At 35.3% G+C, this 23,395-nt stretch overlaps 1 protein-coding gene and 1 long non-coding RNA gene across 4 annotated transcripts; one reads left to right on the top strand and one right to left on the bottom strand.

Moving 5' to 3' along the window:
• The first annotated feature begins 475 nt into the window (after window positions 1-475).
• LOC140778628 (uncharacterized) lies at window positions 476-11,136 on the top strand. The gene is made up of 3 exons (XR_012107216.1): window positions 476-885; window positions 2,518-2,617; window positions 7,474-11,136. It is a non-coding gene; the product is annotated as an uncharacterized lncRNA (long non-coding RNA).
• LOC140778627 (MADS-box transcription factor 23-like) lies at window positions 3,344-18,408 on the bottom strand. 3 transcript variants are annotated; one of them, XM_073123435.1, is made up of 9 exons: window positions 18,217-18,408; window positions 17,923-18,139; window positions 16,854-16,932; window positions 7,493-7,554; window positions 6,428-6,527; window positions 6,311-6,352; window positions 6,138-6,221; window positions 5,858-6,012; window positions 3,344-5,777 (listed from the first exon to the last, which is right to left on the bottom strand). In XM_073123435.1, the coding sequence occupies exons 2-9, from the start codon at window positions 18,102-18,104 to the stop codon at window positions 5,759-5,761; spliced, it is 723 nt and encodes a 240-aa protein (XP_072979536.1). In that variant the 5' UTR covers window positions 18,105-18,139; window positions 18,217-18,408; the 3' UTR covers window positions 3,344-5,758. The 3 variants fall into 3 exon arrangements, with proteins under 3 accessions (XP_072979536.1, XP_072979534.1, XP_072979535.1); XM_073123433.1 differs by having other exon boundaries at window positions 6,311-6,527; XM_073123434.1 differs by having other exon boundaries at window positions 3,344-5,774; window positions 6,311-6,527.
• Between the last annotated feature and the right edge of the window lie 4,987 nt (window positions 18,409-23,395).

The following is a 23,395-nucleotide window of genomic DNA, read 5'->3' as shown; positions in this document are numbered from 1 at the left end:
AGCTTACCTGAGACACCTTCCTTCCAAGTGGGAGTTAATTAACCGTTACATTCATCACGAGCCACTACAGTTGGTAGGGAGGGCAGTATAGACCTTCTCTCTCTCTTTTTTTTTTTTTAAAAGAAGAAATTCAAAAAGAAAATCCAAAAAAAAAAAAGAGTTGGGAGGGCCGGAGGGGGACCAGCAAACCCTACTTCACTTCCTCTGTGTACGGTGTACCGCGGGTCAGGATAGCAATCGAGAAGGAAACGTCCAACCGAGGGGAATCATCCACCGCTCATCACCATCACGACCGCCTCACCGACACGTATTCAACAAGAGTTAACTTATTCTTCCCGATAAAGCGAACGTGTCCCCCGTCGCCCGGTGTAGTACATGTTAAAACTACTTTAAACTAGTCCTTTCGTACATCATACCGCTGCTCGCGGTTATAGAAAAGGGTTCCCAATTCTTTTTATCGGCCCTTCTTCTTTTGGAACCTCGAGGAATTTAAAATTAGGTTGGAGACGTGGGTGGAGATCAACCTCTCCTCTTCGCCATTTTTTAATTCCTCTTGGAACTATTCAATCCAAGATATTTTGTGTTCTACTGTTCTTATGCTCTCTCTCTCTCTCTCTCTCTCTCTCTGTTGCAATTTAGAAGTCGATATTAGAATTCTCTCGTCGTCCGTGTTTCTTAGATCAGATCCGGCTTGAATCCTTTGTTACTTTCCGTTCTTTTTTCTTGCTTTCGATCTGTCAATCGTTTTCCTTCTTTATTGACGTGAGATTAGCCACGTACCACGCGATCTTGCGTACTTTTCTTTGCTTGATCGTTTCTTATTGTGGGTATGATTTGTTTCTTGTACGTTCTGAGTCGGCGGCAGGACACGCGAGGCGATTTCAGGTAAGAAAACTTTATTACTCATCAAGAATTCAGCCATTGTGTATCTTTCATCATCTGTTAGTTTGGTTGATTATGGTTTCTTGGTTTAGAATTATTACCGCATTCTCCATCAGTTTTAGGTTTATATCGAAACAACTTCTTTTCTTGTTTAATGTGCATTTTTTATGCCTTTTTTTATTCCAATTGTTCTTCTTTTGGGATGCGGTTTGTTTTTATTTGGCTTCATATTTCTCCGAAAGATTTTACATTATTGTTCAGATGTTTGTATTGTAGATGTTTACTGAGTAACACTTCATAGATTATGTAGTCTTTGTATGTCTTCTTCCGGATTAGGCTAGATTTTACTAGTGGAGGTGTATGGTTGGCATGAAGGCAACCAGCTTCAAGAACTTTGATCGCTCGGACCAAAGTCTGTCTCAAACCTTATTTCCTTTATGCCAGTTTTGACAAATGTTAGGTGTTGTTTTGGAGATATATATGGAGATCTCCTAGAACAGATATTGTTGATGTTGAAACTAATAGTTATTAAAGGCGAGTTTTTTTTTATTTTAGTGCCAGTAATTGCTGATCAATACCTTATATGATCTGCTAGACTTTTGAATTATGTGTGGAGTTGTGATGGGCTGTTGCGATATGAATATAGGATTTTAGGTGAGCGCTCACTTTGTTTTATCTTATGTTTTGCTGTTATATCTTGTTTCTCTCTATCTGTGGTTATAGCGATTTACCAACGCTGAACATGACCCAAGTCAAGCATAGTCTAACCCAGCAAATTTAAAAAAATTATATCCTGTAGTAACTCTTTGGCAAATTTTGTACTGTGAATTTCTTTTCTTTATTGTAAGTACCTTGGTTGGAAGCCAGATTTTATCCTTCAGATTACATGCGCATGAACTGTCCTTTCTCAGTTTATAACTAAGAGTTGCTCCATTCATCCTTCCGATATTTTATCATGCTAAATAAATTTCTCCATCTTTTTCTTACACAATGCATCTACATATTGTCAGAAACTGCTGTAAGAGTTATGTGTAAGATTAATGCATTCCAAACAAAATGATAGGGGGCCTGATTGAGAGAGTGAATTGCATGATAGATAACTTTATTCTTTTTGCCTTCATATGATAATTTGAAACCCAAAGTAACGATTTCATATATAAGGAGTTGCTAATTTTCATAAAATATCTATTATGTGTGTTAATGTTTTAAGCTGCTTTGTATAGCATTTTTTTTTCTTTGAAGTGATGGAATATTCATGTAAAAAATGGCTTAACCCTTGTCTTTTCGTAAACATACTGAGCATAAAACTGTAGGCTTTATATCCTGCATGAGCTGACTTTTGAATTGTATAAAAAAAATAGCTTAACCCTTTTCTTTTCATAAACATACTGAGCATAAAATTGTAGGCAGTATATCCTGCATGATCTGACTTTTGAATCGTATAAAAAATGGCTTAACCCTTTTCTTTTCGTAAACATACTGAACATAAAACTGTGGGCATTATATCATCCTGCACGAGCTAACTTTTGAATTGTATAAAAAATGGCTTAACCCTTTTCTTTTCGTAAACATACTGAGCATAATACTGTAGGCATTATATCCTGCATGAGCTGACTTTTGAATTGTGTTTACTAGTTGTTGCATGTGGTGGCAGCAAGCTCGAGGTGGCAACTGCATGTCTTGCAAGAAATTCGCAAGTTAGATCTTTTTTGAAGCCTAAATATGTAATAATGAGGTATTATACATACAACCATTTTTTCTGATATATGAGAATAATTCGATAAGTATGCTGTCCTAAATAGTATGTTGGACGTTCTTTTATGAGTTACCATTTGACTTCCCATTGTGTTGCTTTCTATTGCCAATATTGTTGTACTTCGTTGTCTACTTTATTTAAACTTTTTATTTCTTTATGCTAGCATTCTCATTATTATAGTGCACATAAAGTATAAACCCAGTAATTTCTAGGGGTCAACCTTTCATTTTCTTATTCCAAGTGTTGCTGTTCCTGATGAACTAAGAAGACATGTTTTGTGACTTATCTTTTCCTGTTCTACTAAAGATAGAAGCAACATTTTTTGCTTTCATGTTATTCAAGGGCTTGCGTAGCGAATAGGTCTCCAAATAGCAAGAATAATTGGATCACAATGTGAATAGATTGAAGATCCAGGTGCGAAGAGAGCATCTCATATGATAAAATTATTCTGATGCTTTCATATGAATAATGATATTTAAAAAATTGGCTATCAAGATCACCCATTAGTTTAGGGAATCAATTAAGTTCACTTAAACAAAAAGTCCTAGAGTATGAGATAAGCATGATTCTGTGGAGACTTGTAAAGTTTTGACAAATAGGTCCAAGAAGGATCAATTTGATGTGCGGATCATATACATGGAACCTGCAAATTAGCATTTATTTTAGGGCATTGAATTGTAATTTAGATACTTATGATATTGCAGTTTGACGACATCTGCAGAACTAGGATTGAAGAGGGGAGTTGACCAGTGAAATGGGAGAAGAGGCAGAGGAAGAGTTGGACGAAGAAATTGAACTTGTTACTAGTGTATTATCAATTAGCGTATACTAAAGAAGCTTTTTGATAAGTTTTATGTTGATGTGCCTTCTATATTCACTACCACTTTACCATTTTACCATTACAAAACTATTTTAAAATAATTGAAATACTACAGAATGATGAAGTACAAATTGAGGGCTGCTCATGGCAGTGCTTCTTTCGCCTCATACGGATAGTTGTGAATAGGCTTGTAGAGGCAATTAATGGTGGAGGCTATCACTACCGTCACCATTGCCCTCTTCGTTGTTCCTCTGTCCCTTTCGCCTTCACTCGTGTCCTAGCATTGGAAGAATATGAAGTCTAAACGGATCGAAATGAAAAGGATCCATAAAGCGAATTTAACTTAAGTAGCAGATCAATGAGATGGACGGCAAGAGCGGCATCAAGGGCGATGGTGACAATGACGGCATGAGTGGCACATTATGTAGTCTCCATCTCCCCCTCTTCATGGAGCCGGCGGTGGAGACTCTAGATGGTGGAACAATGTTTTGACCAAGATGGAGGAACAATGTTAGGCCTACTATTGTCATCTGTCGTGTTGTCCTTTCAAATAATGAATGATAGTGTAATGGTTACACAGTTGATGCTAATCATTACACTTATCCCAACGCATGTAACTTGATAAATTTGATCTGATTTCCTATATCCTGTGGCTTGATCTGATGAGCAAGATATTATCCACCTATTTTTGTTCTCAAACTGATACGCAATTGGCATTCTTAGATGGTGGAACTGATTTAAAATTAAAAGCATAACACATTTCTCCAAATAATGAGAATTCATAGCCTGTGCAATGTAACAGTTATTTACATGGTTGTCTAGAGTTTGTGTAAAGATGTACATGCTATGAATTCTTGTACATTTTAGGTCCTAGTTACATGTCTATCAGCTTTGCTACCTAAACCATATCTTGCCTATCTGCCACTACAATCAACAATTAGCCCTGCATCTTCCTTTTAGTCTGACATGTTTGTCATGTTCCTTGCTTTTTTAAAGCCATTCATTGCAGAAGATTAATTGTCTTAATTTGCATCAGTCGTCATATAGTGACTAAAACTTCAGATGCTTATTGGGTGCTGATGCCTCTTCCTTTTCTGACTATTTCTTGAGGTTTTACATGGGATAAGTATTTGCCTTATTTAAAGTGCAAGTCTTTTCCGGATTATTTGTGGTTTCATTATGATTTGAACTTTGAAGTTTATATCTACCTTTTTAAGTGTACTCCAAGGTACAACAAATATTAGAAATTTAAGTTTAAAAGAATCTCTCCATATTCCTGTCCAATTACATAATGGAGAACATAATGGAGATCTCAATTGATCGTAAGGGTCCTTGAGTTGTAAACATGTATTCTTATTCAAAAGATTTTCTTATCCTCTCAATTTCTCTTGTGACTCTTCTTCTATCTGCCTAATGGCTGACTCTACATTAAGCTGGCTCTACTTCCGGGAGGATGTTTTGTGTTTTATGTGGGTAGCAAGGAAAATGGTTCTAAATTTTGCAAGAAATTTCTATCACCACTTCTTTTCATATGCCTAAGAAATATAAAGAAGGTCGAATATGTCTAGAGCACTAATAAATTATATTTAGTCACCATGAGAATATGAGATTGACGGATGGATATGTGATTGTGTGGTCTATTGCTTTAGTGCTGATGGACATGCTAATCTCAAGACATGTTGGGCGACCACTGAGGCAACTGCAAAATCTAATTGCCAAATTAGTATAGGACCCTCCCAGACTCTGATGTTCTTCCATAAAATGTAATCCCTCATGGAAAATGATGTTATATTTTTTGGCCGACTCCTATGCATATTTCAGCATATTACAAATGACAAATTCTTTGCTTGTTTGTGATTGAAATACTTATCCAGGGCGCATGTATTAACATCTTGAAATGCATCTCACAGATGATTTCTAACTCATGACAAATTGTTATGATATTACTAGTAAGATCTCTATTATTTGGTTGCCTTTTATTAAAGCCTAAGAACTAATCCTTCCTTTTTCATGGCTTGGATGTGATCATACAAATTTCTGGTTATGGCCTTAGTGAGTTAATCAGCAATCTTTTTCCATGTGGTCATTTGTATTAGCAAATGTAATTTATCTGAAAATACTAAATTGAAATATATTGCATAATCTTCGCTGTTTTATTGCAACATATTATCTTTGCACAGTAATGTGTCTTGCGGTTATTCATATCTTATACAGAAAATGTTTCTACTAGTAGCATACCTAGCCCTTAAAATAATATCAATGGAAGTTCATAGAGAGCCATCCTTCATTCATGTGTCTTCTCAGTGCAATTGAAGTCTGCTGCATGTTTATGAGTATTTTATTATCTAACTCGTAAACTGAAAGTCAATACAATTTTTGAAGTTCAGAAAGAAAGTTACCCTAGTTTGGGAACTCCTGATTGCACCCCATCTATTTGTTGTTGTGGCTGGCTTAGTTCCAGATGAACAGGAACATTTGCATCATTTGGGATGCTAAAATTGCCTGGGATAACTGAACCTCTCTGGAATTCATTTACATCTCTTGTTTCATAGATCTGACATCCAGAATTCATCGGTTAACTTGTGTTCAACTATGATTTCACATTATAATTTTTTTTAATTTTATTTGTTTGCTAACTTTTCTGTTAGGTTTGAAATATGTTTGAGTTTGATCAATTACCTTTTTATATAATTCCATGTTTTCTTGACGAACAATGTTTAACTTCTTGTAGAGTTCCATGTTCTCTTGGTGAATAAGGCTTCCCTGTGATGAAACCAAACATAATTAGGCAACTCACATGCATCAAACCTATGACTTCAAATAAGAGATGGGGATAAAATAAGTTGAGGAACCTTCTGATTTAATTCTTGAATTTCATCGATCAAAATTTTGTCCTGCAATTGAAATTCAACTGCATCAGTAATCTTTCTAAAACACAGTGGCAGAATTGAGCTAAAGTGTAATAGAACCTTCTTCATTCGCACACCACGTAGACTCATTTCTAGCTGGTTCTCTAAATTCTGAAGATCCTTCACATTTAGGCCAGAAAGCTCTTCTCCCATCAACTGCCTGCCAGGATTGTCAAAGAAGTGTCATATTATGTCCTTATGAAGTGATCTATTACACTTCTACCTTGGTTGGTATATGCGGTGTAGGTGTTAATGAATGCTGTCTGACTTTTATGAAGTAGCATTCTAGTCTTGCAAAAAGCTCTTGACTGAGGTTTTTTTTTTTAAAAAAAAACTATAAACACATTTAAGACAAATCCTGCAGTTAGTCTCTATAATTTTTGAACTGAGTGAAATTTTAGTAAATCTAGGCATGCAAGAGCTATTAAGAAATATTGTATATCCTTCCTTTTTTTCAGCTGTTCAGTAGGAAGAAAGCAGAACAGGTTAGGGTGTCGATGAACATTTCTGGTGTCTTACAGGAGGACTGCATACCCCATAAATTGAACGGGAAACAATATACTATACAGCTATAAAAATTGGCAGTTTATGTTATTGAATATTAATCAATTAGGAAACAAACATATGAAAATATCTTAAGCTTGTAGGACAATATTTTGAGTGATGAATGCAGCTGATATTTTACAATATTACTCATGTCGCGCATGATATTTCTTATTGCTTGATATGTTCTTATTTTATCTCACAAGGCAGATAATTTATCTAGTGAGCGCCTTGAGGTTCCATGACATGCACGAAGCTTTGCAATTTGTTGGTCAATTGCAAGTATTATCATAAGCATGATTCTCACTTTCAAAAAAGAAAACTCTTGAGGAGCTATGTGAATTAGGATAAACTTTTTCTGAGTTTATAAAACTTTGAATCAGATTATATTTTACTTTTGAAGTAGGAATACGATCAGTTGTTGGTTGTTATTCAGGATTCTTGCCTCTAATTTCATGCTGTCATGAAATTAGTGGTTGTGAAATTTTCCATAACTGTGTTGCCTCATTACTTATTTCTGCACTGAATGTTTAGCAGACTAATGTTATTTGAATTTCTTGTAGGCTCAAGTGATGATCATACCGGTGATTTTCTTGCAAGTTATGCAGTTGCTGCCTCAAGCTTGCTGCCTCCCTTTGCCAGAACTAGTGGTAACATAAAGAAATAGTTATAACTTTTGATCATCTGAACATGAATGAAGTCACCTTAGAGAAATAAAAATGTGTTGCCAAATGCAAACTAAATAGAGTTTACATGCAAGTACTTAAAAAAGAGAGGATTTTATAGGACTACAGTATTAAGACTACGGTTAGAAGTTGTTACACATAAGAAATTATGTGATAATAAATTAGAAGTCAGTTTGTTTCTGATCTTTTGTTTTCTTCACCTTATTAAAATTAGTTTGTTACATATTACTCTGTAGCATTAGGTAGCTATTTGCTTAGTCTCTGATATATTGACCTGTGGGTGGCTCTGTATTCTAACAAAAATATTATGTTGTGGTTCTTTATTGTACTTCTTGCATCCTAAAGTAGGCTATTTTGAGGGTGCTTGAAAAGACATTTAAAGATTTAAATTATGAAATTCTGCAATATGGAGAAAGTCTTCTTTGTTCCATCCCTTGCTGCTTAAGATAGAGGCCTACAGATATACCTTAAAAGTCCAAAAGTTTGCTAATTATAATTGAACATAAGGTTGAAAACAAGTTCAAAGTAGTGATTTAATAAAATAAGAGACAAGAAAGTCAGTCATATGTACTATCTGTTAAGGTCTATGTATAAACTGATCATGTCAATTGTCAATTAAAACCCAGATCCAACAAAACAAATCTGATCACATTAAAGTTTAATGTTTTGCTGCTAGGAAAATATTTTATAATTGAGTAGTGGGACAATTAGAGGAAATAGAGACTTGAAAAGTGAAAACTGATATTTTTCTACAGTACAGTGTTTAGGAAAGCAGGAAATTTTTACTAGAGTAGTTTCTGCAAAGGTTACAAATCTAGGTCTCACCTAATATATCGATGCAGTTCATATGAAACCACGTCTCTTCTTCACTTTCATGCATAAAATGGTGTGATCTTGTTGCAGGAACTTCAGAAATCGGAACACCTATTTGGGACTTTAGGTGCTTTTAATAGTTAATAGGCTATAATGACGCATCCTATTTGGAAATAAATCTTATTCACTCTATGTGAAGTGTGTATGATATAATAGTTATTAGAACCCAAATTAGAGGCCAACAAATATTCCAAATTGAGACAACTTTCCCAATTGGATCAAAATAAGTTGGTCGGCACCAATATGCATCCTAGTGCTGTGCTTGACCCAAGGCCCTTATTGAATTGGTATGAACATCAAATAGACATATATACTTATATAGTAGACTAGTCAGCTGATGGAATTGAACTAAATGGATTAACAAATAGAATACGTTTCTTTACACACAGCATTTCCAAAGGGAAAAGTAGACTAGAAATATTAAAGAAATATTGTAAGTTTATAAACATAGGTTTGTTAGTTTCAGCTTCATAATAGTTCTAGCAACGATAGCCGTGCCGGCAGCGTACCGGCATATGGCACGAGGAGCGCTGCACGACACCTCTCCTCCCGTCGACCTCATCGTTGCCGCACTTTGTTGACGTCGTCATCGCTGCACTTTGCCGACCTCGTTGTCGCCGCTCTTCGACTACCTCGTCGTCCTCGCTCTTCGCCATCTCGTCGGCATCCAAGATGGAGGCATCACTCGCATCGAACCTCTAGCTTGAGGAGGAAGAAGGGCAAATGGGTCAGGTTGTTGGGTTTGGACAAAAACTTAAGCTAGGGCGCCGATGAGAGTGCCTTTAGCTTGGACGATGATGAGATGGCGAAGAGCGATGACGGCGAGGTCGTCAACAACGAGCGGCGAAAAGTGAAGGTGAGCAGTCTCCCTCATCTTTTTCTCTCTCTCTCTCTCTCTCGCGACACGGCCAAACAAGTGCCGTGACACATGTTGTGCCTATGGCATGGCCATTCTTGAGTTCTGATGTGAATCTTGTGGTTAAAATAATTTTGAATTAACTTAAGACGGAACATTAAACTGTGAATAAGTCATCTAGATTTCAGACTAATGAAGGTAGGCAGATCAAGTAGGATAGATACACAATTAATTTGAGGATAGATGGAGAAAACAGCTTTTCTGTCACAAGGGTTGCAACAAGGGTTAGTGTTAATTTTGTGATTATCTGCAATTCTGCATTAAACAAGGCTAACTTAGTAAACATGAAGTGGGACATGTTTCTTATTTCTTCTAAACTTCGGACTGATTCTTAGAAATAATTCTCATAAAAGTGCCTTTATAAAGCTTAGGTAACTCTTTCGTCAGCATGTCATCTGTTCTTTCTTTTTCTGTCCTTACAACTTTTATAATACTTTTATAATACTTTTATTATTAAGGATCTTAGTTTTTTCCTGTTTTCTTGTTAAATGGGCTGTGTGCTTCGATCATAGTAATGCTACCTCTATAAGAACAAACCTTTGCAACATATTGTTTATATGTTTACAGATGGCAGCTAATTCATGATACACATCTTTTCATGTTTGATTCATCGGCTTGATTTTTTGCTGACTCCATTGACAGGAGAACCTTTCTCTTGTAACGGGTGTTTTTATGTACTAAGTTGATATTGTTGGAGTTATTGCACAGCTGACAGGTAAAAGTTCAGGTAGGTAGTTTTAATTGATAAAAAGCAAGACAAATGAAAGGTTAATTGAAGGAGGGAAAAAAGATAAATGTATGATTCTCATACTCCTCGTACATAATCAACTTTTTGATAGACATTTAAAATATCTAGAATTTGAGTTTGTACATGGCCTCATCTTATATAATATGACCAAGGAACCTTTTTAAAAATTAAACTGACTGCGATTGTTGCATTACATATCAGATTATGGCAATACTTAGAAATGTTGACTTCAAGCTCCTTTTCTTCACTATAAGAATCAGTGTAATATATTCCGCACTTCTTACCATTTAGATGTGAACTAAATCTAAAATATTTCTTAGTAACTGCACTTGGCTTGTATTTCTTTATGTAAGTATTCTTAAAGCCTATAAATATTTGTCGACTTACACCAAGAATGTTTAATAAATCAAAGCAAAAATAATGGTGGCAAACCAAAGTTCGAGATCTTTTAATGCCAAGCAAATTATGATCCTCAAAAGTTAAATCCATAAAAGCCACCTACAAGAAAGTAGGCTAAAACTCCAATTGGATGAGTCAATAGATAGGATCCCAAGATGCAGTGTTTCAGATTCAGAAATTAATTTTACTCAATTGCTTCTTGGACAAAACTCAACAATTGATGAAGTTCTTCATCTACAGGCCAATGTCAAGATTCATGCACTGTCAGCAGCATAGCAGTTCTTTAACTCCGAGTTCTCTATTTGATTCACCGAATGGTTGTTTCTGTTGGTCTTATTGTATCCTTTTTTCACTAGGATTATGATCAACCTGTTTCTAGAAGTGATTTGTTTAGAGACCTACTTAGTTTTGGAAACACGAGGAATGCTAGATGGAATTTGTTTTCATTGCAGGATTTGAGAGATGGTAGGAGCATAGGACAGACAGAATGAGAAGAATATGCACCTGATTTATACTCAAGACTCCATGTAATCTAATATGATGTTGAGACTGGTCTATAAATATGACATAACTATTGCTTCTAATCAATCTAAAATTTATGACATGTCAGTGTTTTATCTACCCTAAGTATGACTTGACTCCTCATTTTGTTAAATAAACTACTTCAATAGTTCAAGGACTGATAATATTTATAAACCCTAACCACGTGGAAAGTGAGGAGAAAGGTGGCCAGGGGCTGAAGAAGCCAGGTAAGTTAAGGAGAGGCTGAGAGCACTAAGAGTTGCTCTTGGCTGGCTCCGTTCGGCTAGGTGATGGCCGTGCACGGATCGGGTGGAGTGAGTAATATGTAGGCGCAATGTAAATACAAAATTTTGTGACAATATTGAAGTTTGATCTATGGTGTGTGTGTGTGTATGTGAAGAGAAGAAAACACTCCTGTTGACTATAACATACTTCGATTGAGGCAATAAATTGCAAATACTAAGCTCTAGTATTTTTATTATTTACATTGTTGTATTAATTCACTTGAATACTAAGCTTTCATTATATGAATCCCATGCTCTAAATTGACTTCTATCACATGCCTGTCCTCATAAATTGGACTTCTTTTCTATTGGTGGATTACTTCATTATGAAGTGATTATATGTGATCATTTCTTTGAATTTAGCCCCTTTAATTTTTGCATGTACTGACTCGATGAATTGAATGATTAACCTAGTCTGAGTTGCTTCAGAAGTTTTGCTAAACAGGTTCTTATATGAAGTTGGGTCACATTCATCTAGACGGGTACATAATGTACTGGGAATGCTCCTGGTGCTCGCCCCACTGCTATCTTCAATTTGTGTCTTGAGTCAATATTCTCATTAGAACAAAGTAGATTTTGGTACCTTTTATTTTTGTTGCAGATGAATATGTGAGCATACTGTTTGATTTAGCTTGAACTTTAGAGTCTGCTTTTTATTCTTGATCAGGTTTTTGTTGAACCTTTGATTGTAGATCTATCTGTTATTTTCACTTTCAGTGTATTATGACATAATAGTTATAGTTTTATAAGAATAATAGGCCTTTTCTAAATCCATAATATTAAAGTTAATTATCTCAGGTAAATATGCAGTTCAAATAAACAGGATCTGTTGGTCCATGCGACGTCACGATTTTATCCATGACATCGATTTGAATGGTTGTCCAATGAGAATTGCAACTTATGCGTTATGTAGAAGTGTAGCCAGTTATATGCTTCTAACAAACAACACACCCTACTCTTCGATGAAATGGAAGGTACCACTGGCATCTCTTTAATGATGCTAGTAATATTGATTAACTAGAGTATAGAGATTATTACGGAGGGATGAAAGACTACTATATCTTTTAGAGTCCTATACCTATTGCTTAGCACTATTTCTTCAGAAATCGTATGTGAATCTCAACTTGATAGATGAACCTTATGGCCGTAAGGCAACTGTTTCAAGATTTCTAGGATTGTCTGAGCTGACAATGAGACACAAAACCCTGAGGCTCAGTTTGGAATAGGAGACAAAGGGGCTGTGGGCAATTCTAAACCAAAAACCTTTTTCTCCCTTGTCCTAGAATAAATAGTAACATAAATAGTAACTTTTATTCAGTAATTTATCTTTTATATCCTTGAGGTTTAACAGCGAAAGGAATTGATTGTGGATAAATTAACCCCGCCTATTCCACTTCTATGATAGCCCTTGAGATTCGATAGTCAAAGGAATAAATTGTCTGCTATTGCACTTCTAAACACAGCCCAAAATCTAGATGTTTGCTAAGAAGTATATGGTCTAAAACCCGGTATATCTATCGCTAGACATCAGCTATGATTTAGAGTGCACGAGATGTCGGTTGTTTGCCAGGAGACATGCAACATATTGGTCTTGTATCAATATACAGCATTCCAAGCTATGTTGTTTTGTTGGAATTTTATGGTTGATCAATCAATACAGGAAAAGGAGGAAAGGGCAATGAGAGCCCTTTCCAGAAACGAGAGTTTAAAGTCCTTTTGGTTTAAAGGAGTTTCTTTTTGTGTGGCAAAATGAACAGGTTTAACAAAATCAAAAGGTAGACACTCATTGCAAAACTCCAGAAGCTGTGGAGAAGTGAAGTGATTCTTTCACGCCATCTCTAATTCTCTATGGACAGCATTGTTTTCCTCGTATAAACGAACCCTAACCAAGTTGTGTCCCTTTCCAAGATATAATGTTGAGCCGTTTTCATATTAGGCCAATAGCAATGGAATATTCTCCTCACCTACATCTTTGCTAGATCTGTGTCAGACTATTACAGCCTATCTTCTTCAGGAGAAAGTCAGAAAGAATCAACTCGAACGGTTCGCAAGAACATGAGAACTAAAAGCTGAAAATGATGAATTCTATCCTGTGTACAAGTTGACCATACAAAGAAGGTATGTAGACGTAGAAACATAGAAAGGTGTCATTTTTCCTCACTTGATGGAAACGCTTAAGTGGAAGACGGGAAATTAACATCCTTATCAGTTAGCTAAAATTAACATCCTTATCAGTTAGCTTTGTCATATGACCATTCAAAGAGTAACAGTAGTATCCTTCTTCTTCGTCCTGCTCCATTTTTTTTTTTTCATTTTTACCCCCAAAAATACTTGAGCAAAAGCACATGAATTTCAACACCGCAAGTTCTAATGAACAGATTGGCAACATATGAAGTTCATTCGATTCAATTGCTTCTTGACTTGACCGATAAAAAGAGAACCTCGTAAATTCCTAATGTACTCCAACATATATTCAGATGCTGATAGATGATATGTCAGAGATAAAAATATGCACATTGGTACATGTCATTTCATATGGTATGTCCTCTCGATTTCTATGTGAAATATCTTCTATCAATATCTATCCATGAGTCAAACCATATAGCAAGCTACTTTCACAGTCAAAATGAAAAAAAAGAGAACTAAGTACTGATGTCATACTTATAAGAGCATCGGGCAGACTCGACTAACTTTATTCAGCAGCTGAGGCAGTAGTACGACAATCAGCAATTTGTCAAGACTTGGTATCATGCCATGTGATAAGGAACATTTAGACAATATAAAAACTTACTAGTTATTATTGGGTTTCTTATATTATTATTGGGTTTCTTATATTAAATTTACCATTCAAACAAAACCAAGTACTTATTCAGTTTATTTTAATAAATTAATGGAGTAAGTTATGTTATTTTAGATTCACTTAACTCGTGTGGTTTGGGTTAAGTGAGAGGTAGATATAAGAACCTGTTTTCTTTCTCTCATTCCCTTAGTCACACTCCTCTTTCAGTTGCCCTCCCAAATGTATGGCAGGGTTAGTAGGCGAGAGAGGGTTTCTCTCTTGTTCTCTCTTCTTAGCGTAGAGAAGAGAGGATTGGGAATTTGCTCTCTAGGTCTTCTTACTAGTTCAACGATTGATGACTAGGGTACTAAAAGTGAATTTGTTTAAGGGAGGATCAAACAAGAAATATTTCTATCGAAATATTGTATATTAGTGATAATAGAGAACTGCGATCTCTCTATTTGTATATGATAGATGGTGTGATATTTTTTCTTCGAGCCTGTAGACACATGCCGATTTCAGATGAACCATGCGTAAGTCGTGTAGTTATTATCTTTGTAGTTTTTACTCTTAGGGTTTCATATTTCTTCACATACTTGCGTAACACCCATCTTGGCGGTGGGTGTTACAAGAGCTAAGTACTTTGATGTTATAAGTATTTTGGTTCCAATACTGATATGAAATACTTTTTAAGGCAAAAGGTCAATTTAAGATGAAGAAAATTGATGAGAAGAATAAGGTCTACTAGTGCTACAAAGTCAACACAAGGCTATGTCTAATAGAGGAAATATAGCGTAGAAGATGACTATAGAAGAATTGGATATAATAGATATGAAGGCATTGTCTAGCATTCGTTCATGTTTAGCGGAGGAGGTTCTCCTTGAAGTCATTAGGGAGAAGATAGTCTTCAATATATGGGTAAAGCTAGAGAGCATGTACCAAATGTCAAGGGTTACCAACCGAGTCTTCTTAAAGAGAAGGTTGTTCTTTTTTAAGATAAAATAAGACTCCAAGTTCTCCTATGGTTAAGTGGATATGAACGACGAGGATTAAGCCATTCCTTTGTTGTGCATATTGTTACAAATTTGTATCAGTTAGTCATAAATCTAATTTGCACTGAGGAAGATTTGCTTTGCATGAACACCATGGCTGGTAGTCTGCACTAGTGAATAAACTCCGAAAAAAAGACAACTAAAGAGAGTTTGAATGGTGTAGGTTATGCAAGAGAATGAGTTGATACTTCAAGGAGATCACCTAGCAATGTGGAGTTTGAAGATATCAAAAAATGCAATGGTCGACATGAGAACTATCCAGGTATGAAATTTATATAAGCTATTGGGAATGCAATAGTAGTAGAGATTCATACAACAACAGAGCTATGACAACATACGAAGACGTTGACTCTCATTGAAAGGGTTACGGGTGCTTATGAAGCCTTTATAGGAAGAGAAGGTTAATGGCACCTTATTTATCTAGGTTTCAAGGTGAGCAAGGATAAAGATTGTTGGTGGCACGGAGATAGTGAATTTACTATCAAGGTGGAGATTATTGAGTTTGTGATATCAAATACACCATCTGACGAAGTAATCTTTTATGTTGGTTCAATAAAGTCATGGAGTTATTTATATTGGTTTGGACACTTAACACATCTGGCTTGGGTTAAGTGAAAATCTATGTAAGTGCGCGTAAGTAACCCAAATGTATAATAGGGTTGATAGGCAAGAGACGGTTTCTTTTTTATTCTCTTATTGGTGTTGAGAAGAGAGATTTTAGATGTTCTCTCCAGGTTTTCTTGCTAGTCCAGGATCCCCAATTAAGCTTCAGTTGTAGGTGGTGACTACGAAACTCCGAAAGCAAATTTGGTTAAGAGATTGTAAGCATTCCTTTAGGGATATTGTATATAAGAATACAACAGAGTCGAGTTTGATTAAGTCGAATTCTGATCAAGCTTAAATTGAAAATACTTTTGGGCCAATAATTAGGATCAAGCCTAAATTGAAATAATTTCAATACGAGGCAATTTCAATCTTGAGCCAAACTCAAGCTTAATTGAGCTGATTAATAAGCAATTTCAAGCTTAAATTGATTTAAGCCTAAATTAAGCCTGATCAAGCTTAAAATAAGCCCCGGTTCAATAAAACATAAATCTATATCTCCATATTAGTTCCAATTTCTAACCATTCTAACCTTAGAGTAATAACTATAGGAATTTATGAGACTTTATATAGTATAATGTTAATATTGTGAGTCTTATCAAGCCTAAGTTGATCAAACCTATTCAAAATCAAACTCAACTCAAAAATAATTTTGAGCATGATTCCTCGATCAAGCTTGAATCAATTTCATTCGAGTCGAGCTTGATCTTGTCTTAATGAGCCGAACTTGAGCAGACTCTGATTATTTTACTAACCATAGTTGTATGTCTATGATAGTACAAAAGTGAGATCACTCGTCCTTACATCTCATACTCTTGATAGTAGAATATTCTCCTGTGTGCCCGTAGACATAGTACGATTTTAGATAACGCTATGTATATTTAGTGTAGTGGTGTTGGTTGCAGCTCTTTCTTTAGGGTTTTTATATTTCTTCACATGCTTTGTGTCACTAGAGCTAAGTACTTTTTGATGTTACAAGTATTTTGACTGTAGTAATGGTACGGAAATGGCGCCCTGAGCTACTTCCTACGGTTATAAGCTCGGTTATCGATATCACAAGATATATTTGACCATATAGTACCTTGACCTCTGAAGTAGCATTCATGTTCAGCTGGTGCTCCGCCTTTGCCTTGTTGTATCGTTCTATCACAGATCTCATGCTGCCAATAAATTAAACATAAGTCAATCTCTTAAATTATCAGAGTTGGAGTATTCATTCAAATGTAGGAGATAATAAACCACAAACACTGAGAGAGCCTTGTATAGTATTTATTATCTGACATGAGAGGAGATGAAGACAAAAAGAATCAAAAGAACTCCATTTGTTGTCTCTATCGATATATAAATCAAAAGAACTCTCGTCATCTTTGAATACTGAAAGCTAGCAACCTCATAAATTGTCAACAAATCCAATAGTCGTCAATGCACGGGTTTAGTCGACGATAACTTTACACTGTTTTAATTTCTAGTTTATAATGAATAGCAACTTCATTTCTCGCAGTGACCTACCACACGACAAAAGATATCTTCATGTCGACGGAACTGTGAAAGATTAATCTTGCTGTTAGAAATATGTAGATCTAATCTAGTCCACTAGGTCCTTTTATGTATTCTTTTTCTTTTTCTTTTTTACCTAACACTCTAACTAAACACGTACTATTTCCCCTAACTCATGCTTAATCATGAGCTCCAGTATCATATTTAGATGGTTTAGATGTTAAAGACCAGGAAAATACAATAGAAGAGACAAAGCCAAGATTTGTTCCATATTATCTTATTTAAAAAAAACAAAACCAACAACAAAAATCTCCAAGATATACGTTGTCTTCGTCATAACAGCAACGCAGTATCCTCTTCAAATCAAACCCTTTTCACAATACATACCTCGATGTCTGAGAGCAGTAAAAGAAACAAAAGAAAGAAAGAAAGAAAGAAAAAGAAGCCCAAAAGAAAATCCAAATCACAAACAGTAGCTTCACGAGTTAAGTTTAATTCAGAAAGATGCATGAACTAAGCATCAACTAACTTTCCCAAGCTCAAACCTTTTAATTACCTTGAAAGAACCAAATCCTTGACCTAAATAAATCACATCATAACATCTAGAGAGAGAGAGAGAGAAGAAGAAGAAGAAGAAGAAGAAGAAGAAGAACCTGGTGCTGGTGAAATCATAGAGACGACCAGTGCTGGAAAAGATCATGAGGCCGACCTCGGCATCACAAAGGATGGCAAGCTCTCTAGCCTTCTTCAGCAACCCATTCCTCCTCTTCGAGAAGGTCACCTGCCTACTCGTCGAGTTATCGATCCTCCTGATAACAATCTTTCCCCTCCCCATCGTTCCCCAGCAAATGAGTTGAATCAAATCTTCAACTACAAATATAGAAAAATAACTCGATCAACAAGGAGGAGTAGAAAGTTAAGGGACAGATCTAAAAAGGAAACCTAACCTTCTTTCTTTCTTTCGTTCTTTCTTCCCAGGAGAGGGCCGGAAGGGAAACGACTGGGACTTGGGATTCCTATTTGGCTTCCTTTTTTAGATCAGCGGCTCCTCCACAATCCAATATTATATTTATATTAGAAAGGGGTGTACGGGATTTACCAATAGGAGGATTTCAACTTTCTATTTCTAATTCTCTCTCTCTCTCTCCTCTCTCTCTCCTCTCTCTCTCTCTCTCTCCCTCTCTCCCCCTCTCCCTCGCTGTGGATAGTGGTGCAGAGCCACGTTTTCCCTCGTCGATTGTATCATTTCTCGGTGCTTTCAGCCCGCCGCCTACCGTATCGATCGCTGACGCGTAGCTACGTATGGGATTTCGCACTTTTTTAATTTCCCACATTGGGCATCGAGCTACCTTACGGTTTACTGTAATGACCAATTTGCCCCTCGTTGTCTAAATCATCTTCTATCTTAATTTTAGAGAACAAATGAATACATATTCTCTAACTTTGATAAAATCTCTTTCATATCAGAATTACCACTCATTCCTTAAATTTATAGTTGAGAAGCAATGCTTCTCTAACATGGAAGGATGATGGGTTGAAAGCTATAACATTTCAATAATTAATGAGAAGAGAGTACAAACATAAACAAATATTAATAGTTTAGAAAAATATAATAGGAATTCGATCCTGATTAGTATCAAAGATTGGTTCTCCAAAATATAAAAGTAGTTCAATTATCTAGCTTTAGAGAATATGACTAGAGAAAATTATGCATAGTTTTAACATAGTATAAAGTTAAATTTTTTTAGAGGTTTGTTAAAGACATGATATGTATTATTAGCTCATTATTATCTGATAGTAAAAACTTTTAATCGAATCAACTAATTATTTAACAATATAGAGATAGAATAGTTATTTTGTTTTTTAATTAGGGTGCTCCTTTTTCCTCCCTCATGTGGTCCAGAATATTTTTATGTCTCAGGGAGCATACTCAAACTGAGCTGGTCACCATTTTAAAATGGTTATTATAGTATTAAATTTATCAAAGGTCATATATTAGTTTTAAGAAATAGTTGGTAAGCACCTAATCACGTCTTAATATAATATTATTCTCTATGATTTTGTCAAATAAGTTTCTCATATCGATAATTCTTTTAGAGATGGACAGATATATATAGCTTATTAGATAATATATACAGATGGCCATCTATTTAAAAGCAATGGGGGTAAGTATGCAAGTCGTTTTTTTTAGGGGTAAAAGTATACAAGTCGTTTGTCAATACACTCTCATTCGGAAAATTCCCTAAGATGGCAAGAAGAACTAGTACATCCCTGGAAAATAGAAGGATTCATGACCCTTTGTGTCTTACTTTTGATAAACTCCACATCACTAGCTTTATAGTTTTAACTTAATTGTCAGGCAACTGTATGCATATTGTAATCAGTATAATCACCTAGTCTCTCTCTCTTTTTATATAAAAAGGTATCATCTCCTAGTTCCATATGTATGCTTGCATGCATATAAATATGTGTTTATGTGGGGAATATTTTTTGAGTATAATGCTTCATGGTATCAGCATGATTACATGCACAAGTTAGGAGTCACAAAAATGTCTCTTCCATTGTAATTAATGATTTATTAGCTTTCATATATGTATGTATTATTATAACACACACTTTAGTATGTCGACATCTTATCCTTCATTCACTTTAGAAATATTCTTTTTATTGTAGAACATAATTTTTTATTTTAGAATAACAGCTAAATATTATTATAACTATATTTAAAATTAAAATACTATTTATTAAAATTACATCTTATGTTAATTACTAATTTACTCTTGATATCTATTATATTAATTTATTTATATGAAATCAAAGAGTGTTTTTCATAATTTCATAAGAAAATAAAATACATTTTGTCTTCATTTATATCACATTAGGGTAATTATTATATTTTTACTCTAAAATACTAGTAAACATATGAATAATTATTCTTAAAATAAATCACCTAATTTGATAATAACAAATAGGAATCACTAATCTTATTTTAAACCTATTCTACATGCAAAATAGGTCTTACTATTTATCGGGATATATGAAGTTGTGTTTACTAGGGTGATCGATCTAGTAGGAATCATTATTGAGTCGAGTCGAGTCATTCAAACTAGTGGGCAAATCAAGTCGATTCTTTCATATTTTATTTTAATGTATCTTGACTAATTTATTACCATGTAATTATTAGATTCGTTGAATGGTCTTATTCGGGCCTTAATCGGATTGACACAATTTACGGATCTATCTTAAGATCATTAACCATAGTACAATTTATGCTTGAAATACAAATTATTTTTTTAAAGTGAGCTTGTTTTATTAAAAGCCTTCCTGTTGATAAAAGAGCTCATGCCCTTTTAAAATATTGAACTCTCTCTCTCTCTCTCTCTCTCTCTCTTTCTCTCGCGTGTATACAGAGGCAGAGGCCAGCCTTTTGGTGTGGCATGATCTTAGGCTTTGGATCAAATTTTAGACATATATAAAAGAGAAGGTAATTGACGAAGCAAGCATGCATTGAAATCATTCATTCTTCCGTTTCATAATTTTCAAAGCTACAATATATTAATTACAGTCATGCAGTTTGAGTATTCCAGATTCAACATTGAAAGATAAAACTATATGCATGGTAGGTATACCGTGACATCCAAGACACTCTTTGGCAACCGCCAGTTGGTACAAATATCATTCATTCAGTGTTATCATCCATTGGCCACCACTACCAAGTCTATGGATGATGACATGTCTATTATATTTTTCCTATTTTGGCCATGACCTCATCTTCCTAGAACTCTCTCTCTCTCTCTCTCGTCTCTCAAGAGCACCAATTCTGAGCCTCTAACCCCCCCATCTTTCTTGGACTTAGCCACCCCTCGTTCGTGGAAGATCCTTTTCGCCTGAAGCCAAAGCTTTTACTAGCGGAGAGGAGACAAGTGTCGACTCCCCATCCGCCGACACGCACGTGAGGGTCTCATGCACCCCGACCAATCGAGAGCATCCACGGCACGCTCGCGTGGAGCTCAAGCTTCCAAGAAGAGAAAGCAAAGGAATATGTACATATATATTTATTTATATCACCACGTCAGCATCTTAGCAGTAAGCAGTACTTCTCATTGGCCAAGACCACGTAGAGAACCTTTCATGTGAGCAAAGAGGTAGATGGAATCCAATGGCTTTTGGAGGCCAGAGATGGAGAAGAGATGGAGATGGAGATGAGAGGGATATTAAAATATGGAGCAGCTTTTATGCCTTTCGACTTGTTGTCGGGGCAACTGTCAATCATCGCCATATCATCATGGAACCTGCACGGGCCAAGAAGAAAGGCAGAAAAGATGATCACCTCGATCGTTAAGAGAGATTGCTGGTGTGCACCCTAATCGAAGTGTCCTTTGCTTAATTGCCTTACAACTATGAACTACGTGTACTTTTTTTAAAAAAAAAATAAAAAAATAAAAAAAATAAAAAATTAATCATAATTTATATGGTCAAGGAATCATTAAATTTTAAACAATCGATTAGCTTTTGTTTTTGGCTATTCGAACTAATCTCAGGGTGATGCATGTACTATACTATACTACTGGTCATTGGTTGGTGCCTCCCTCACATGAATGGACTGTTGCTGATCATAGTTAAATGACTTGTCAGGAATTCAAACCAGGGACCTCCACTTTGATATTTTTATTAACTCATAACTATTCTAAACATTTAATTTATTAGATAACAGTAATTAGGATAATGCAATAAAGCACATAGACATATAGCCTAGAAATCTGTAGTTATATATGGACCATCCAGTTTTAGAAAGAGAACATAGATTGTGGTCCAATTGGATGTTTTATATGCCATGGCTTCTTGTATAAGGGCTTTAAAGGTGGGGTGGAGATAGTAGGGTATGACAAAGACCTGAGAACAAAAGATGGGAATACTTTCATTGTTTAACAAACATTAGCAATACTAGGTTATATATTATGTCAATTTGGTACTGAAGTTGCTGAAAGGTGCATTAAGAAGACATAAACTTTCTACAAGTGGAACGTTATATCTGTGGGCGATGACTATCAAATAGTAATTAAACGGCCATTTGAACTGTTGCTGAGATGATGCTTTCCGGGTGAGTTCGCTCTCCTTTCTTTCTTGGTTCTTAGTGTTTACTTTTTGAGAGAAGTTATTGGATCGTTGGCAATTTAATATTTACATGAACTTAGTTCGATCTTCTGTACATCAACTTAGTTAGATCAGATGATCTGAAACTATTTAAGAACGTAGGTTAAAGGTGTATTAAAATAATACGTTACGGCCTTGGCTAATGAATGCTATATTGATGTGCAGCAGAGACTGCTTCAATAAATATTTGCTACATGTCACGTGGCAGGTACATATCATATCCATGAATCACGTGTTATTGAGTAGCACACCAACATAATTTATAACAATGGATAATTTTTTTTTTTGTTTTCTTGGAAAAATAATGAGAAGTTAGGGTTAGAACTAAAATAAAACTATAATAACGTGTTCGAGTAGGTAACATTGTGTAGATAAAAGATGTGTCAAAAGGCTTAGTGGTTTTATCATAGATAGGGGGTAGACTAGTCAATCTTGAGCTAAATTAGTTTGAGATTTAGATTTGACTCAGCTCAACTTAAATCGAATTTGAGCCAAAATTAAGTCTATTTCTGAGCAAACTTAAACCGACCTAAAGCAATCTCGAGCTGAGTCAAAGCCTATAGTTAGACTATTTCCAAATTAAGCTAGGTTTAAAATTAATTTCAAGCTGAATCTAAGTAAGTTGGCTTTGACTTAGACTCAGTTCGAAATTTATATCAAACATAAGAAAAAAAAAAGCTTAGACTTGACTTACCTCGGGCCAAGTCCGAGTTGAGCTTGACCAAATAGTTTATTTCGACATCTATGATCGTGCAGATCCCTCTTTTGTGCTTTCTCTAAAAACTTCATTTGTTTCTTCATTAGATTTACAAATGGGAGTTAATCCACGAACCATTTCAATATAATACAATCTAAACACCAAGGATAAATCTTCCTTGAGTAACTAGCAAGTTCAATTACAAATATATATATTAAAAGAAAATCTACATATTCCTGATGTATAAGTTCAGAGAGATCGAGTGCTCATGGAGC

This window comes from Typha angustifolia, chromosome 15, assembly GCF_048772165.1.
Source record: "Typha angustifolia cultivar Huaian chromosome 15, ASM4877216v1, whole genome shotgun sequence".
In the NCBI taxonomy this organism is placed as follows: Eukaryota; Viridiplantae; Streptophyta; class Magnoliopsida; order Poales; family Typhaceae; genus Typha; species Typha angustifolia.
The sequence above is the reverse complement of the archived record's forward strand: the minus strand, read 5'-3'. Positions and strand labels throughout refer to the sequence as shown.